The sequence below is a fragment of the Narcine bancroftii genome, chromosome 9 (assembly GCF_036971445.1).
Source record: "Narcine bancroftii isolate sNarBan1 chromosome 9, sNarBan1.hap1, whole genome shotgun sequence".
Lineage (NCBI taxonomy): Eukaryota > Metazoa > Chordata > Chondrichthyes > Torpediniformes > Narcinidae > Narcine > Narcine bancroftii.
Genome location: NC_091477.1, coordinates 431,672 through 450,674, shown reverse-complemented (window position 1 = coordinate 450,674; position 19,003 = coordinate 431,672). Strand labels below are relative to the sequence as shown.

At 42.7% G+C, this 19,003-nt stretch overlaps 1 protein-coding gene across 5 annotated transcripts in view; it reads left to right on the top strand.

Annotated features, from left to right (window-relative positions):
- The window catches only part of faxdc2 (fatty acid hydroxylase domain containing 2), a 58,375-nt gene that overhangs the window by 2,973 nt on the left and 36,399 nt on the right, over window positions 1-19,003 (top strand). For 2 of the 5 annotated variants that reach the window (XM_069897932.1, XM_069897931.1), the window contains 2 exons: window positions 17,524-17,568; window positions 18,762-18,853. In XM_069897932.1, coding sequence (XP_069754033.1) covers window positions 17,524-17,568; window positions 18,762-18,853 — 137 coding nt within the window. Of the gene's footprint in view, window positions 1-17,523; window positions 17,569-18,105; window positions 18,253-18,761; window positions 18,854-19,003 lie in introns of all 5 variants that reach the window. The other 3 variants (XM_069897934.1, XM_069897933.1, XM_069897930.1) reach the window with 2 other exon arrangements.

The window sequence follows — 19,003 nt, the reverse complement described above, 5'->3', positions numbered from 1 at the left end:
TGTGCCTTTTCTGGCCGGTAGAACTGGGGCTTACACTTGGTGCAGATTTGGCAGCGTTTGCTCGTGACTCCGTGCAAGATCTGGAGACGGTCGAGATGTGCGCTGGCACACATCCCTCAGGATAGGGTGTCTGAGGGAGGGGGGGTGGTGGGTCATTGATATCATAGTTGTAGGTGGAGAATTAAATTCTCCACCTCAGAATCTTGTCATTCTTGATCTTACCCTGTTGTTTGGCACTGAACATGAAGGCCACTGCCCTCTGGTCAGTCAACAGGGTAAATCTCTTACCAGCCAGCTAGTGCTGTCAGTGGTGCACTGCCTCAACGATAGCTTGAGCCTACTCGGCGGAGGAGTGCTGGAGTTTGGGACCGTGCAGGGTGCGGGGAAAAAATGCTACTGGCCTGTCTGCCTGGCTTAATGTGACGGCCAGTGCGAAATCGTAGGCATCACTTTCCACCTGAAAGGGGACAGTTTCATCCACGGCATGCATCGTGGCCTTAGCAATGTCTCCTTGAATTTGGTCAAAAGCAGCCTGGGTCTCCGCCAATAATGGGAAGGTGGTCGTATGGATTAGGGGTTGGGCCTTATCGGCGTAGTTAGGCACCCATTGTGCATAATAAAAGAACAACCCCAGGCACCTCTTGAGTGCCTTCAGGGTGTTTGAGACAGGGAGCTCCATGAGGGGTTGCATGTGGTCAGGGTTGGGGCCAATGACATGTGCCACGATGCATTCAAGAAGGGCCAGGCGCTCCATGTTGAATACGCACTTGTCCTTGTATGTCAAGTTGAGGGACTTGGCCGTACGCAAGAACTTTGTGAGATTAGTGTCATGCTCCTGCTGGTCATGGCCGCAGATGGTGACATTGTTGAAGTTGGGGAACGTTGCCATCAGCTCATGCTCAGCCATCTGGTTCATTACTCTCTGAGAAGCAGAAACACCGTTAATAACTCTGAAGGGCACCCGCAGGAAGTGGAAAAGTTTCCTGTCCGCCTCGAAACCTATATAGATTCGATCAGCCGGACGGAGGGGGAGTTGATGGTCAGCTGACTTGAGGTTAATGGTAGAAAAAATTCTGTACTTAGCAACCTTATTGACCAAGTCGGCTATCCGGGGTAGCGGGTATGCATCCAACTGGATGAAGCAGTTGATGGTCTGACTATAATCAATTACCATCTGGGGCTTGCCCACACTTCTGACCATGAGGACCTGCGCCCTCCAAGGACTGGTGCTAGGGGCTATGATCCCCTCCACCAAGAGTCGCTGAACCTCAGCCCGGATGAACTGCATGTCCTCCGAACTATAACATAACATATAACATAACAATTACAGCACGGAAACAGGCCATTAGGCCCTTCTAGTCCACACCGAATCAAACACCCCTTTCTAGTCCCACCTCCCTGCACAATGCCCATAACCCTCCATCTTCTTCTCATCCATATACCTGTCCAACCTTTTCTTAAATAATACAATTGACTCCGCCGCCACTATTTCTCCCGGAAGATCATTCCACACGGCTACCACTCTGAGTAAAGAAGTTCCCCCTCATGTTACCTCTAAACCTCTGCCCCTTAATTCTTAACTCATGTCCTCTTGTTTTAATCTTTCCTTCTCTGAACGGAAATAGTCGATCCACATCCACTCTGTCTATCCCTTTCATAATCTTAAATACTTCTATCAAATCCCCTCTCAACCTTCTACGCTCCAAAGAATAAAGACCTAATCTGTCCAATCTCTCCCTATGCTCTAGATGCTTAAACCCAGGTAACATTCTGGTAAACCTTCTCTGCACTCTCTCCACTCTGTTTATATCCTTCCTATAATTAGGCGACCAGAACTGCACACCGAACTCCAAATTAGGCCGCACCAACGTCTTATACAATCTCAACGTCACCTCCCAACTCCTATATTCCATGCAATGATTGATAAAGGCCAGCGTACTAAAAGCCTTCTTCACCACCCTATTCACGTGAGTTTCTACCTTCAGGGAACGATGTACCGTCACTCCTAAATCTTTCTGCTCTTCTGTATTCCTCAATGCTCTCCCATTTACCACATATGTCCTATTCTGATTCTTCTTACCAAAATGAAGCATCTCACACTTATCAGCATTAAATTCCATCTGCCATTTTTCAGCCCACTTTTCTAAGCAGCCCAAATCCCTCTGCAATCCTTGAAAACCTTCTTCATTATCCACTATTCCACCTATCTTAGTATCGTCTGCATATTTACTAATCCAATTCACCACCCCATCATCTAGATCATTAATGTATATAACGAACGACAATGGGCCCAATACAGATCCTTGAGGCACACCACTGGTCACCGGCCTCCAACCTGACAGACAATTATCCACTACCACTCTCTGGCCTCTCCCTTTCAGCCAATGTTCAATCCATTTGACTATCTCAAAATTTATACCTAAAGACTGCACCTTCCTAACTAACCTTCCATGTGGTACCTTATCGAAGGCCATATAGACAACATCCACTGCGCTACCCTCATCCACATTCCTAGTCACCTCTTCAAAAAATTCAATCAGATTGGTCAAACATGACCTTCCTCCCACAAATCCATGTTGAGTGCTCCTGATCAGACCCTGTCTATCCAGATGTTTATAAGTACTATCTCTAAGAATTTTCTCCATTAATTTACCTACCACAGACGTCAAACTTACAGGCCGATAGTTGCCAGGCTTCCTCCTTGAACCCTTTTTAAATAATGGAACCACATGCGCAATGCGCCAATCCTCCGGCACTATCTCCATATCTAATGACATTTGGAAAATTACCGCCAGAGCCTCTGCTATTTCCTCCTTCACTTCTCTCAATGTCCTGGGGAAGATCCCGTTTGGTCCCGGAGACTTATGCACCTTTATATTCTTCAAAAGCCTTAAAACTACACCTTTTGTAATCTCTATATTCCCCATATTTAACCAATTTGCTTTTTTATCTCACATCTCCCAATATCCTTCTCCTTAGTGAATACCGAAGAAAAGAAACTGTTCAATATCTCCCCCATTTCTCTAGGCTCCACACACAGTTTTCCGCTCTGATTTTCTAAGGGACCAATTTTGTCTCTAGCTTTCCTCTTACCATTAACATATTTGTAGAACTCTTTTGGATTAGTTTTCACCCTGCTTGCCATAGTTTTCTCGTACCTTCTTTTAGCTTTCCTAATTCCTCTCTTAAGATTCCTCTTACATTCAATGTATCTTTCAAACATCTCCTTAACTCCATGCTTCTTGTATCTAATGTACGCCTCCCTTTTTCTTCGAACCAAGTTTCCAATATTCCTTGAAAACCACGGCTCTCTCAAACCTTTTGCCCCTCCTTTTAACCTAACAGGAACATAAAGCTTTTGCACTCTCAAAATCTGATCTTTAAAAGACTTCCATCTCTCTACTACATCCTGCCCATAAAACAAATTGTCCCAATGCACACCCTGCAAGTCCTTTCGCATCTCCTCAAATCTAGCTTTTCCCCAATCAAAAACCTCAATCCTTGGCCCTGATTTCTCTCTTTCCATAATGACATTGAAGCTGATGGCATTATGATCACTGGACCCGAAGTGCTCGCCAACACTAACCTCCGTCACTTGACCCATCCCATTTACCAACAGTAGATCTAACACTGATCCTTCTCTGGTCGGCACCTCTACATATTGTTGTAAAAAACTATCTTGCACACATTTCACAAACTCTAACCCATCCAGTCCTTTCACAGAATGTGTTTCCCAATCTATATGTGGAAAATTAAAATCTCCCATAATTACAACCCTGTGCTTATCACAAATATCTACTATCTCCCTACAGATTTGCTCCTCTAGGTCTCGGTCCCCTCCGGTGGTCTATAATACACCCCTACAAGTGTAACCTCTCCTTTCCTACTCCTCAGTTCTACCCAAATAGCCTCCATGGATGTGCCCTCTAATCTATCCTTCCTAGGCACCGCTGTAATATTTTCCCTGACAAGCAATGCAACCCCACCTCCTTTTGCCCCTCCGACTCTATCACACCTAAAACAACGAAACCCAGGGATATTCAGTTGCCAATCACATCCCTCCTGCAACCATGTCTCACTAATCGCTACCACATCATACTTCCAAGTATCAATCCACACCTTCAGCTCATCCACCTTTTTTACAATACTCCTGGCATTAAAATATATGAATTTCAGAGATTTCCCAATTTTTAATCCCTGTTTTCCCTCATCTTTAATAACAACATTATTTACTTTTCCTGCCAATTGCCCTTCATCTTCTTCCAGAGCATTTCCCTTCTCTATCACCTGCCCATCCATATTCAAATACTTACTACAAACTTTCTTTGTTTGCATTCTAACCTTCTCCTTACTGCTCTGTACTATTTTGTTCCCTCCCCCCAACCATTCTAGTTTAAAGGATCCTGAGTAGCGCCTACTCTTGGTAGTGATCGGTTTCCAATCTGGGTTGAGGTTCGCAAACTTTGACGGGGGGGGGGGGGGGGGGGCACCCGTAGGGTGGTGAGGCCGCAGGACGATGCTGGAAACTGGGTGCTGAGACCACAGGATGGTGCCGGAGGCTGAGTACTGGGACCACAAGGCAATCCCAGGGACTGGTGGTTGTGGATGGTCAGCGGTGATTGGGGCCCTCCGAAAGTCATCGTTTTTTAAAAAAATTTATTTTTCACACCATAAACCACACTGACCAAGATGCATACATTTTCCTTTTCAAATATATACCGTGTCATTTTCTCCCCCCCCCCCTCCTCCCATCCCACCCTCCCTACCTCCCCCCCACCCCGACCCCCCATTCATTTAAAGTACGAAATCTAAGACACATTAAACAGGTCAAACAATGTTATCATTCAATAAAAATAAACAAGAAATTCTACTGAGTCAATTCTTTTCATTTCCTTCTCCTTTCGTTAATTTAGGTGGTAGATGTCCCCGGTAGGTTTTCTCTATCGTGTTTCATGTAAGGCTCCCATATTTGTTCAAATATTTCAATATTATTTCTTAAATTATATGTTATTTTTTCTAATGGAATACATTTATTCATTTCTACATACCATTGTTGTATTCTCAAATTATCTTCCAATTTCCAGGTTGACATAATACATTTTTTTGCTACGGCTAGAGCTATCTTAACAAATCTTTTTTGTGCACCATCCAAATCAAGTCCTATTCTTTATTTTTTATATTACTTAGGAGGAAGATCTCTGGGTTTTTTGGTATATTGTTTTCTGTAATTTTATTTAATATCTGGTTTAGATCTTCCCAAAATTTTTCTACTTTCTCACATGTCCAGATTGCATGAATTGTTGTTCCCATTCTTTTTTTACAACGAAAACATCTGTCAGATACTGTTGGGTCCCATTTATTTAACTTTTGAGGTGTAATGTACAGCCTGTGTATCCAGTTATATTGTATCATACGTAACCTCGTATTTATTGTATTTCTCATCGTTCCAGAGCATAACTTCTCCCATGTTTCCTTCTTTATCTTTCTATTTAAATCTTGTTCCCATTTTTGTTTAGTTTTACCATTTGTTTCCTCATTCTCCTTTTCTTGCAGTTTAATATACATATTTGTTATAAATCTTTTGATTATCATTGTATCTGAAATCACATATTCAAATTTACTTCCCTCTGGTAACCTCAGACTACTTCCTAATTTGTCCTTCAAGTAGGATCTCAATTGGTAATATGCCAACACTGTATCTTGAGTTATATTATATTTATCCTTCATTTGTTCAAAGGATAATAATCTATTTCCTGAAAAACAATTTTCTATTCTTTTGATCCCTTTTTTCTCCCATTCTCTAAAGGAAAGGTTATCTATTGTAAAAGGGAGTAACTGATTTTGCGTCATTATTAGTTTTGGTAATTGGTAATTTGTTTTATTCCTTTCTACATGAATCTTCTTCCAAATATTGAGCAGATGATGTAATACTGGAGAACTCTTACGTTGTACCAATTTTTCATCCCATTTATATAATATGTGTTCAGGTATCTTTTCCCCTATTTTATCTAGTTCTAATCTAGTCCAATCTGGCTTTTCCCTTGTTTGATTAAAAATCTGATAGGTATCTTAATTGTGCGGCTCTATAATAATTTTTAAAGTTTGGCAATTGTAAGCCTCCTTGTTTATACCATTCTGTTAATTTATCTAGTGCTATCCTCGGTTTCCCCCCCTTTCCATAAAAATTTCCTTATTATTTTCTTTAACTCCTTGAAGAATTTCTCTGTCAAGTGTATTGGCAATGCCTGAAATAGGTATAGTATTCTTGGGAAAATGTTCATTTTAATACAGTTTATCCTTCCTATTAGTGATAGTGGTAAATCTTTCCAATGCTCTAAATCGCCCTGTAATTTTTTCATTAGTGGATAATAATTGAGTTTATATAGATGGCCGAGATTTTTATTTATTTGTATACCTAGGTATCTTATTGCTTGCATTTGCCATCTGAATGGTGATTCTTTCTTAAATTTTGAGAAATCCGCATTATTCATTGGCATTGCTTCACTTTTATTTGCGTTAATCTTGTAACCCGACACTTCTCCATATTCCTTCAATTTCTTGTGTAATTCTTTTATTGATCTGGTTCTGTTAAGTATACTATAACATCGTCCGCAAATAGACTGATTTTATATTCCTTATCTTTTATTTTTATCCCTTTTATATTATTTTCTGTTCTTATCAATTCTGCTAGTGGTTCTATAGCTAACGCGAACAATAAGGGTGATAGTGGGCATCCCTGCCTTGTTGATCTGCTTAAATTAAATTGCTTTGATATATATCCATTTATTGTCACTTTCGCCAATGGCCCCTTATATAATGCTTTAATCCAATTAATATACTTCTCTGGTAAACTGAATTTTTGCAATACTTTGAATAAATAATTCCATTCTACTCTGTCAAAGGCCTTCTCTGCGTCTAAAGCAACTGCTACTGTTGGCCTTTCTGGTCTTTGCTGAACACCTCCTCTCATCTAGTCCCATTGACCCACACTCAGCCCATAACCCTCCATACCTCTCTTGTCCATATACCTATCCAAACTTTCCTTAAATATTAAAATCAAACCAGAAGCTCATTCCACACTCTCACCACCTTCTGAGTGAAATTCCCCCTCATGTTTCCCCTAAACTTTTCCCCCTTCAATCTCAATCTTTTGTTTGAATATCCCCCACTCTCAATGGAAAAAGCCAGTCCTCATTGATTCTATCTCATAATTTTAAATACCTCTATCAAGTCACCCCTCAATCTACACTCCAGGGAACATTCTTATAAATCTCATCTGCACTCTCTCTCTTCTGTTTATATCCTTCCTATAATTAAGTGACCAAAACTGCACGCAGAATTCCAAATTTGGCCTCACCAATGCCTTCTACAACTTCAACATGACATCCCAACTCCTGTATTCAATACCCTGATTTATGAAGGGCAACATACAAAATGCTTTCTTCACCAACCTATCTACATGTGACACCACTTTCAGGGCATTATGTACCAGAATTCCTCAATCCTTTCTTCTACAGCACTTCTCGATTGTCGACCATTTAACGTGTCTGACCTTTGCTAATCAGTCCTACCAAAATGTAGCACCTCATCTGTCTTTTTTCAGCTCACTCTTCTAACTGGTTTTATCCCACTGCAAGCTTTGAGAAACCTTCACTGTTCACTACACCTCCAATCTTAGTATCATCTGCAGACTTACTAATCCAATTTACCACCTTATCATCTAGATCATTAATATGTATGACAAACTAAAATGGACCCAGTACCGATCCCTGAGGCACTCCACTAGTCACTGGCTTCCAGTCCGACAAACAATTTACCACCACTACTCTCTGGTATCTCCCATCCAACCATTGTTGAATCCATTTCACTATGTCAACATTAATACCTAATGCTTGAACCTTCCTAACTAACCTCTTATGCAGAACCTTGTCAAAGGCCTTACTAAAGTCCATACAGACAACGTTCACAGCCTTCCCCTTTTTAATAACCTCCTTGAAAAAACTGTTAAACATGATCTATCACGTACAAAACCATGTTGGTTACTCCTAATCAATCCCTGTCTTTCCAAATAATTGCATATTCCATCTCTAAGAACACCCTCCATTAATTTACCCACCACTGACATCAGACTCATAGGCCTATAATTACTAGGTTTACTTTTGGAGCCTTTTTTAAACAACAGAAAAGTATGAGCTACCCGCTAATCCTCTGGCACCTCCCCCTGTGGCCACTGATATTTTAAATATTTCTGTCAGAGTCTCCACTATCCTCCCTCGGAGTCCGAGGGAATATCTTGTCAGGACCTATCCACCTTTATTCTCTTTAAAATAGCCAATACTACTTCCTCATTAATCTTTATTATCCATGACCTCACTTCCAGATTTCCTTACTTCACTTGGCTCAATATTCCTTGAGTGAATACTAAAGAAAAAAAACATTTAAAATTTCCCCCATCTCTTCTGACTCCTCCCAGAGCCGACCCCTCTGATCCTCAAGGGGCCCAATTTTATCCCTCTCTTTTACTTTTAATGCACTTGTAGAAACCCTTTGGATTTATTTTTTTTTTTTACCTTGCCTGCCAAAGCAACCTTGTATCTCCTTGTACCCTTTCTAATTTCTTACACTCCTTATGATCCATCTATTCCTTGCTATTTCTACCTGTTGTATGCATCCCTCTTCCTCTGAACCAAATTCCCAATATCCCTCTCAACCTTTGGCCCAGCCCTATCCTTCTCCATAATTAACCTAAAACTAATAGTATTATGATCGCTAGACCCAAAGTGTTCCCCAACACAAACCTCTGTCACCTGACCTATCTCGTTCCCTAATAGGAGATCCAATACTGCTTCCTCTCTAGTTGGTTCTTCTATGTATTGATTTAGAAAACTTTCCTGAACACATTTGGCAAACTCCAACCCATCCAGCCCTTTTACAGGATGGGCGTCCCAGTCAGTGTGTGGAAAGTTAAAAATCTCCTGTAATGCTTACCACACATATGTGCTATTTCCTTAAAAAAATTCTCCTAATTCCCTCAGCCCATTAGGGGGGGGTCTATAAAAACAAAAAACATTCCCATTAGTGTTTTCATGCCTTTCCCATTCCTCAATTCCACCAAAATATCGTCACTGGATGAGCCCTCCAATCTATCCTGCCATAGCACCGCCATGTTTTTTCTGACAAACAATGCGACTCCTCCACCTTTTATCCCTGTTGTTCCATCATGCCTAAAGCAATGGAATCCTGGAATATTTAGCTGCCAGTCATGCTCCTCCTGCAACCCAGGTCTGGAGTTGTAGCAAGGGCCTTGATAGAATGGCTCTTTGTAAGAAGTTGAGAGAAGACCTTGTAGAGTGAAATACAATCATGGATAAAGTGAATGCTCAGTCTTTTTTCAAGGATAGATCCCAGGGAATTTAGAGGAGAGTCGTTTTGGAGGGACCTGGGGGGGGGGGTGGGAAACAACCTTTTCACTAAAAAGGTGGACCGTTCCTGCAATGAGCTGCCAGAGGAAGCTGGAGAAATGAGTACAGTTTAGAGGTTCACAGGGCATTTGGACAGATACATGAATAAGAGTTTGGAGGTATATGGGAAAAGTACAGGCAAATGGCAGTGCCAAAAATGGACAAGTTTGTCCAAAGGGCTGTTCTGTTGGGTACAGCTCCACCCTGTCTCAGCCTTTTGTTACACAACTTTTACCAGTTCCTCCCTTAGCCTCCTCACTCCAAAACAGCCCCTTTTTCTCCATCCCAGATCACATCCTGGTGAATCTCCTTCATACATCTTTCCTTCCGTGACCTGAACTGAATGCAGTTCTCCAGCAAGGACCTAACCAAAGTTTTATAAAGTTGTTCCCCAACCTCCATGCTCTAGTATTCTTTGTCTTGGTTATTGGGAGTTCGATCAAGAGTGTGTGAGTGTGGGACAGTTTAAGAATGTGAGTACTGTGCAGATCAATTTTTCCCAGTGAGCAGGAATTGGGGTGAGAGTGTGACAGTTGAAGAAGGTGAGGGGTTTGCGTGGAGCAGCTATCGTAGAAGCAGCCATTATGTGAGTGGGCCAGAGTTGGTGTTGTGTTGAGGATTTGGCTTGATAGGCTTCAGCAAAAAGAGGTGGAGAGGAAGGTGAGAGTTTATCATTACCTTGTGTGAGTGGCAAGGTAAAATAATCAGAATGGCCACAGGGTTAGTGGAATATTTCTGTGAGATCTGCAAATTCTGGGAGATTTTCCAACTCCCTTGTCGGTGCATTGAGTTGCAGCTCCTTATGGACCAAGTTAGGGAACTAGGCAGCTCGATGACCTTTAGCTTGTACGGGAGAATGAGGAGTTCATAGATAGGAGCTACAGAGAGGCAATCTCATTGATGCTGCTGGAGGCTGGCAGCTGGGTGACTGTCAGGAGAGCAAAAGCAAGCAGGGAGGTAGTGCAGGGCACCCCTGTGTCTGATCCCCAGAGTAATAAGAATACTGCTTTGGATACCCGAGGGAACGACCATCCAGGGTAAAGATGCAATGACTAGGTCTCTGGCACTGATCCTAGCCCTGCGGCAGACAGGAGAGAGCGGTGCCTGGAGGTCAAGGACTAGTGAAGCTCCACAAAGATCTGTTCTGGACCCTTACTCTTTGTGATTTTTTTAAAATGACCTTGATGAAGATGTGGAAGGATGGGTCAGTAAGTTTGTAGATAACAAAGTTTGGATGTGTTGTGAACAGTGCAGAAGGTTGTCATAGATTACAAAATGGTATAGACAGGATGCAGAGTTGGGTGGAGAAGTGGCAGATGGAGTTCAATCTGGATAAGTGTGAAGTGATGCATTTTAGAAGATTAAATTTGAAAGCCAAATTCATGGTTAATGGAAGGATTCATAACGGTGTGGAAGAACGCAGGAACCTTGGGTCCAAATCTATGTCTCAAGGTTGCAGTGCAGATTGATTTGGAGTCGTGGTTGCCTGGAATGCATTTCCCGGGGTGGTTGTCTAGGCTGGTACATTAGAGACATTTAAGACACTTAGGAACACAGATGCAAGAAAAATAAGAGGATTATGGTCTGAGGTAGGGCAGGCTTAGTTTGTCGAGTAGGATTTTGTAGGTTGGCACAATGGGCCAAAGGGCCTGTAATGTGCTATAATGTTCTGTCTTCTCTGAACATAGGACAGTACAACACAATAATAGGCCCTTCAGCCATCATACCTGTCCTGACTATGATTCCAATTCTGGTTAAGCTGCCAGATACCATCGGTGTTCCACAGGGCATGATGCTGTTTCCATTTCTTTTCACTTTATATGTCGACTTGAATGACAGAATCGATGGCTTTGTGGCCTAGTTTGCAGAAAGTGCAAAGATCGAAGTGTGAAGAGGCACTGAGTCGAGAGAATGACTTGGACAAGTTTGTAGATTGGGCAAGGAAATGGCAGATGAAATACAGTGTGGAGGGTTAATAGAACCCTGTACTTCGGTGGAAGGAATAAAGGCATAGACTATTTTCTAAATGGGCAATGAGTTCAGAAATCAGGGATAGTGGGATTTGGGCGTCATCATGTAAGATGTGTAGAGGTCAGGAAGGCCAGTGCAAACACTCCCATTCATTTTCAGACGGACAGAATATAAAAGCATTGATTTAATTTTTGAGGCTTTGTAACGCATTGGTCAGACTGCACTTGGAGTATTGGGAGCAGTATTGGACTCTTATCTAAGGAAGGATGTGTTAGGCTTTGGAGAAGGTTGAGAGGTTCACAAGAGTGATTCCCCAGATAAAAGGGTATTCCGTGAAGAGAGTTTGATGGTTCTGGGATTGTGCTTGCTGGAGGTTGGAGGAATGAGGGACCTCTCAAATGCTGAAAGGCCTGGAAAGAGTGGATGTTTCCTGCAATGGAGGAGTATGGGACCAGAAAGCACAGCCTCAGGATACAAAAACATACCTTTAGAACAGATTATAAAGAATTTTATCCAGAGGGAGGTGAATTCGTGGAATTCAATGCTGCGAACAGCTGTACAGGTCATCATTCGGTATATTTAAAGTGGCTGTAGATATTTTAAAATTTAATTTAAAATTTAGACATGACACGGTAATAGGCTATTTCAGCCCACAAGTCCGTGCCACCCAATTTACACCCCATTAACCTACATCTCCGGTATGTTTTGAAAGATGGGAGGAAACGAGTCCCTGGGGAAAATCCGCGCAGAAACGGGAAGAAAGTACAAACTCCTTACAGACAGCATGGGATTCAATTCCCAATCGCTGGTGCTATAAGTGCATTGCGCTAACTGATATGCCAGCCATGCTGCCCTGGGCTAGGAAGGGAATCAAGGATTGCAGGGAGAAGGCAGGAGAATTGTGTTGGAGGATAGTAAATCAGCCATGATGGAACAGCAGGGCAGATTCAATGGGCTGAATGGCCTAATTCTGCTACAATGTCTTGTGGCCATGTAGTCAATTTAAACTAATCCTATTTGCCTGCACATGATCTGTATTCTTCTGTTCCTTGTCTGTTCATATGCCTGTCTAAATGCCTATTAAATATTGCTATTGTATTTTCCACTGCTTCCTCTGGCAGCAGGTTCCAGGCACCTATCAATCTCCATTTATATATTAAATAAAAAAACAACCACTTGCCACTCAAACTTCCATCAAGTCACCCCTTGTAGAGCGTGTCGAAAGAATCAAAGGCTTGTTGATCCAAACCAAAGCTTTTATTTACTAGAAGACTGGAACGCATCACATGTAGGTCGACCAGTCCAGAATGACCTGGTCTGGTGAGGAGCAACCCTTTAAGACCCGCCAGTAGGTGTGGCTACACTCTCAGCCGATCACAGTCATCCTACACTACAATCACACATTTTTGATAGAATCTGTACTATCACACCCCTTTACCTCCCACACTCCAGATAAAACAATCCAACTTTGTTCAACCTCTCCTTACAGCTAATACTCTATAACACAGGCAACATTGAGGTGAATCTTTTCTCCACTCTTCAAAGCCTCCATATTGTTATTGCATTGAGATGAATAGAACTGCACATCGTGGCCTAACACAAATATGCTGGAGAAACACAGCAGGCCACACATCTATAGGACGTAAAGGGTAACCAATGTTTCATGGCTGAGCCTTTTGTCAGGTGTAAATAAAAATTGGCAGTCACCTGAAGGAAATGGTGGATGGAGGATAGGTTGGGGGAAGTTCACAGCTAACAGGTCATGGGTGGGTACAGATGGAGGGGAGAATGAATAAAGCTGAGGTGATGGGGAGAGAGGAGCTCTCTGATAGAAGGAAGACAAGGGGATGGGGAGCTGGCAGCTCTGTCTCCTTTCCTCCAGCTCTTCATCCTGTTCCCTTCTTTCTCTTATCAGAGCTATCTTTAGCCCTTTGCTGCTTTCACTGCTACCCTCCTACCTGAACTGCTGAGTTTCTCCAGCACATTTGTGCATTGTAATAAATACAATAGATAATAAATAATTCAAGATTCCTTTATTGACATTAATAAAAACAGGTCTAATATTACACAAAATTGATAGTCTGCAGTAAGGCAGACAGAGATTCGAAATCAGCAAATTTCCTGGTGCCCCTTACTGTTAGGGAGAAAGAGAAGCAAAAGCCCTCCCCCCAGAGTCACTGAGAATCCATGGATTCATCTTCAGCACTCCTGCAGCCTCTGCAGCCACACAGACTCCACTCCAAACCATTGGCAACCCAAGGTCCAGATCCAAACCTCCGACATGTTCAGGAAACCTTCAGTGCCTGAAGTCCTTCTTGCCCTCAGCACCCTCTCGAATCCTAACTCCGACCTGATTCTCACAAGCCAATCTCGAGCAGTCTGCAATCTGTGCAGGTCCCCTGACCACAAGTTGCCTGCAGCCTGTGTGGGTCCCCCAGATGTTGACCCCCTCGCTGGTCTGTTGCTTTAGTCACTGTCCTCTGCTTCTCCTTCTCAACTGGGGGTGTTCTTCCTGTTTCTGGTGCCCTGCACTGGTCTGCTGATGGAGTCTGCAACCCCTTGTCTGCTTTCCACACTTCACCCATAGCTAAACTATTCAATGACAGGCCAAATCTCCTTAGATACCTTAGAAAGTGCCGATGTCCCAATGTGTTGACTTTAGGAGAGGTCTTCAGATATTAGGTTCAAACCCTCTCCATCTCCATTATTTGTTCAACAGCAAATTTATAGATCGCATTGGAGGCAACCAACTATGCAGTCACGAGTATTGAGGGAGTAGAGCAGGGGGCTAAGCCTTGGAGTGCTCCTTTGTGGAAGGTCAGTGAGGATGAGATGATGCCGATCTGCAATTGGTAAATCAAATCAAGGTAGGGCTTGCAGTGATGGGCAGAGCCCTGGAAAGAGTTGACCTAGGGGTACATGGCAATAGGTGGAAAGGATCGAGAAGATTTGACTGTACAAGTCAATGGTGAGACTTGGGGTGTTGTGTAGGTCTGATTGCCCAGCAGATAACACAGGAAGGTTATCAATAAGTTGGAAGGGGTGCAGAGGATATGAGTTCGAGTTTGGATAGATTTGGTTTTATTTCTTGGAGTATAGGAGGTGGAGGGGTGATATAGAGGTTTATAAAATCATGAGGGTCATGGATAAAGTGAATGGTTGCTGTCTATTCCTGGGTTGATAATTCTAAGATGAGAGGGGAAAGATTTAAGGAGGACCCAAGGGGCACCATTTTTACTCAGTGTGGTTCATATCTGGAATGAGCTACCAGAGAAAACTCTGTTCTCACACTCATGACATTCGACAGGTGTATACAGAAGAAAGGCTTTGAAGGATATGGACTAAATGCAGGCAAATGGGACCAGACCTGAATGCTGCTTGGGTTGGCCTGAAGGCCTGTTCTCTGCTGCATTGCTCTATGACTTGAGCCTCTCTTGCAAATCGTGTCCTTGGCAATTCAGGCTGCATAGAAGGATTTTGTGTGTCTGATGCTTCTATTTCACATTCTACATCTTGTTCTCACTGTTGCAATCTGCAGTGCCATCTGGCAATGAGTGGGGTGGTCCTCATTGGAAGCCCTTTGCCCTGGGATCTGGGCTGGAGAGTATAGTGTAGATCAATCTATGGATCCATTTTTAAACAGACTCCAAAATCGCCTGTGGTATGGAATGTGAGAAGTTACATATTATGTTTGAATCTTAAGAGGCATGTTTCAGTTCTCAGAGGTCCATCCTTCCTGATTGCCTGCCTCTCTGAGATTGTGCTTGTGTCTGGATGTTCTGGAAAGGTAGTGTCAGTATTTTGGACACATTGTGCAAACATTAGGGACCAGAAAGACCAGGTTAAATCACAAATAGTCCCATAGAACACTGCAGCATGGAAACAGGCCCCCTTGGCCTTTCTAGTCTGTACCGAATGATTTTTTTGTTGCCAAGTCCCACTGACCTCCATCCAGTCCATAGCCCTCTGTACCTCTCCCATCCATGTACCTGTCCAAATTCTTCTTAAATTGAGCCCACATTCACCACTTCAGCTGGCAGCGCGTTCCACACTCCCACCGCACTCTGTATGAAGTTCCCCCTAAACTTTTCCCCTTTCACTCTTAATACATGTCCTCTGATTTGTATCTCACCTACCCTCAGTGGAAAAAGGCTATCTACATTTCCTCTGCTACCCCCCCTCATAATTTTAAATACCTCTATCAAATCTCCCCTCATTCCTCTGCACTCCAGGGAATAAAATTCTAACCTGTTTAACTTGGATCCTGAAGTCTGGGCAACATCCTAGTAAATCTTTGCACTCTTTCTATCATGTTGATATATATTTTCTGTAGTTAGGTGACCAAAACTGCACTCAATACTCCAATTTTGGCCTCACCAATGTCTTATGGAACTTTACCATAGCATACGAGCTCCTATACATTATACTTTGATTTATGAAGGCCAAGTTGCCAAAAGCTCCTTACAACCCTGTCCACCTGTGACACCACTTTCAGGGAATTATGTATCTGTATTCCCAGGTCTTTCAGTTCTACTGTGCTCCTCAGTGCCCGACCATTTACTGTGTATCTCCTTTCTTGGTTTGTCCTTCCAAGTTGCAACACCTCACACTTGTCTGCATTAAATTCCATCTGCCATTTTTCATCCCATTTTTCCAGTTGGTCCAGATCCCTCTGGAAGCTTTGAAACTTCGCTGTCCACACCTCCAATCTTAGCATCATCTGCAAACTTGCTGATCCAATTTACCACATTATCATCCAGATCATTGATAGAGATGACAAACAACAATGGTCCCAGCACTGATTCCTGAGGCCCACCACTAGTCACAGACCTCCAGTCTGAGAAGCAATCGTCCACCACTGCACTCTGGCTTTTCCTGTCCAGCCAATGTCGAATCCAGTTCACTACTTCATCATGAATACCTAGCATCAGAATCTTCCTGATTAACCTCTCACATGGGACCTTGTCAAAGACCTTACTAAAGTCCATATAGTCAAAATCCACAGGCTTTCCTTTGTCAACTTTCCTGGTAAACTCCTAAAAAAAATAAAGATTGTTTAAACATGATCTACCATGAAAATGCCATGTTGATTATCCCTAATTAGTTTTTGGTATTTCTGATCTCTTGAACACCTTCCAATAATTTACGACCTACTGACATCAGGCTCACCGGCCTATAATTTCCAGGGGTTACTTTGGAGACTTTTTAAACAACATAACAGTTACCCTCCGATCCTCTGGCACCACCCCTGTGGTTAAGGACATTTGAAATATTTCTGCCAGAGCCCCTGCAATTTCTACACTAGCCTCCCCCAAGATCCAAGGGAATATGTTGTCAGGCCATGGGGATTTAACCACCCTTATTTATTTAAGACAGCAAGCACTTCCTCCTCTTTAATCTGTGTAGGTTCCATAACCTCACTGCTTTTTTTCCTTACTTCTCACGACTCTGCCTGTTTCCTGAGTGAATACTGATGGGAAAAAAAACCCACTTAAGTCCTTTCCCATCTCTTTTAGTTCCATACAAAGCCAACCCCCCTCATCTTCGCGGGGACCTTTACTATCCTCTTGCTCTTAATATAACTGTAGAAATCCTTAGGATTTTCCTTCATGTTATCTGCCAAAACAACCTTTTTTTGCCTTCCAGATCCTTGAGATTTTTCTTGCATTTTATATGATATGCCTCAAATACCTCATTTGTTTCATGTTGCCTCTCCCTCGAAAAGCAAGGTTTTTTTATGCCTTTTTAACCTTGCCTTTAATCCTGACAGGAAGATACAAACTTTGTACTCTCAAAATTTCACCTTCGGAGAGGATGTTGTCAGATTTGTTATTTCTTTGTTTATTGCTTTTATTGAAGTGATTTTGTTAAAAGCAAAGGTGGTGTTTAAACATAAACATGAAACACTATGAACACTGTCTCAGACCAACATCCAGTGCAATGTGGATTGATGTGATAGAAATGAGTTGGGGACAGACACTGGGAATTGTAGTTGGTATGAAGTTGTACAGAATGCTGGAGGTGATGTACTTTGAACCTGATATCCTGTGTTGCAGTTGAGCAAGTAATCCATGCACTTTCTGTTCCTCAGATGCACGGTTCGGGTGAAAAGGCTGATCTTGTACCTCGGCAGCAGGTACAGGAACACTTTGTATCATGAAATTCTTCAAATTGACTGTGCCAACCTTTGTATCTATCGATACTAATCCCACTTCCCTGCATTACGTCAATAGCCTACAATGCTTCTCCTCTTTGAGTGCCTTGTGCACATTGTTGCTGTTTTTGCTATCACCACCTCCTTTGGTGGCATGTTCTAGATTTCAACCACTGGGAAAAGGGTTCCCCTCTTGATACTTCCTTCTATTACCCCATCCATTTTGGATCCAATTTAGCATTAGATCCCACCTGCTGTAACCTTTTGAACTATCTTACCCGCAGAATGTTGGCATAGGCCCAACAAAAATCTTTTTTCTCCTGCTCTTATTGGCTTTCTCAGATCCCTCTTCAAAAACTAATCCAATTGTTGAGATGAGGTTTCCCACAGCAAGTCATGCTGACCATCCCGAATCAATCCCTGCCTTTCCTGTTCTTTAAGATGCTTTTCTATAATTTCCTTACCACTTCCTGGTTATCATTGATGGTCCTCTGTAATAAAGGATGTTGGTTTTTCCAGAACTCTTAAACCATGCGTAGCCTGGAAAGATTTAAAAATCTCTGTCAAGACCCTGGCAAAGCCTTCCTTGCCTCCCATAGCCTGAGTAGCACGATGTCGAAGAAGGTGGGGAGTTTCGAGGAGAGTGTGTTGGGGAAAGTTTCTGGGGTATGTTGGGTAAACCTTTGTGGGATTCACGTGTTGGAGCAATTAGATTTCTGGAGCGTGGGGTTTTGGGGTGCAGTATCATCATACTCTTGCGTCATGGAAATGGGCCCACAGATTCAACTTGTCTAATGAGTTAGGATTAAGCCCACACCCCTCCAATCCAAGTTTTTTGTAAATGAAGTTTAATTCTTAAATGATATCTGTCTACCAATTTGGTTGCTTATTTTATGTGCCCTCCACTGTCTAATTGAAGTCTGAAGTTGACATTGTCAGGGTTTGCTGATTGTGGGTGTCAGGGTGGGCTTGCTTGGTTGATGAGTGTGGAGGGAGGCGGTGCGTGTTTACCTCTGGATAGGGTGTTGAGGGTGGGATTTGATTGAAATTGGTTTATTGTTTTGAGATGGACTAGTGTGGTGGGGAGTGTTATTTGTGGGTGGCATCGAGGGATTTGGAGGACCTGACAACCAGTGGGCTGTGTAAACTGAAGCTATTGGAATCCTTGCCTGTAGGAGAGGTGCGTTTGGGATTCATTGAAGAAAGCAACCTTTATCCTGGGCTCTGGACTCCTGGTGTTTGCAGCATTTCGAAACTCTGTGACTTGGTAAGTTGATAGGTGATGGACTGCAATGGAAACACTGAAAAAGGGTGACATTTCTGAAGGTAGAGATCTGCTCCCATAGTTGATGATTAGAAATCAGAATTAAGGGTTGCAGTAAGGCCTGTTGTGCTGTTGTTTACTGCTGCATGTGGA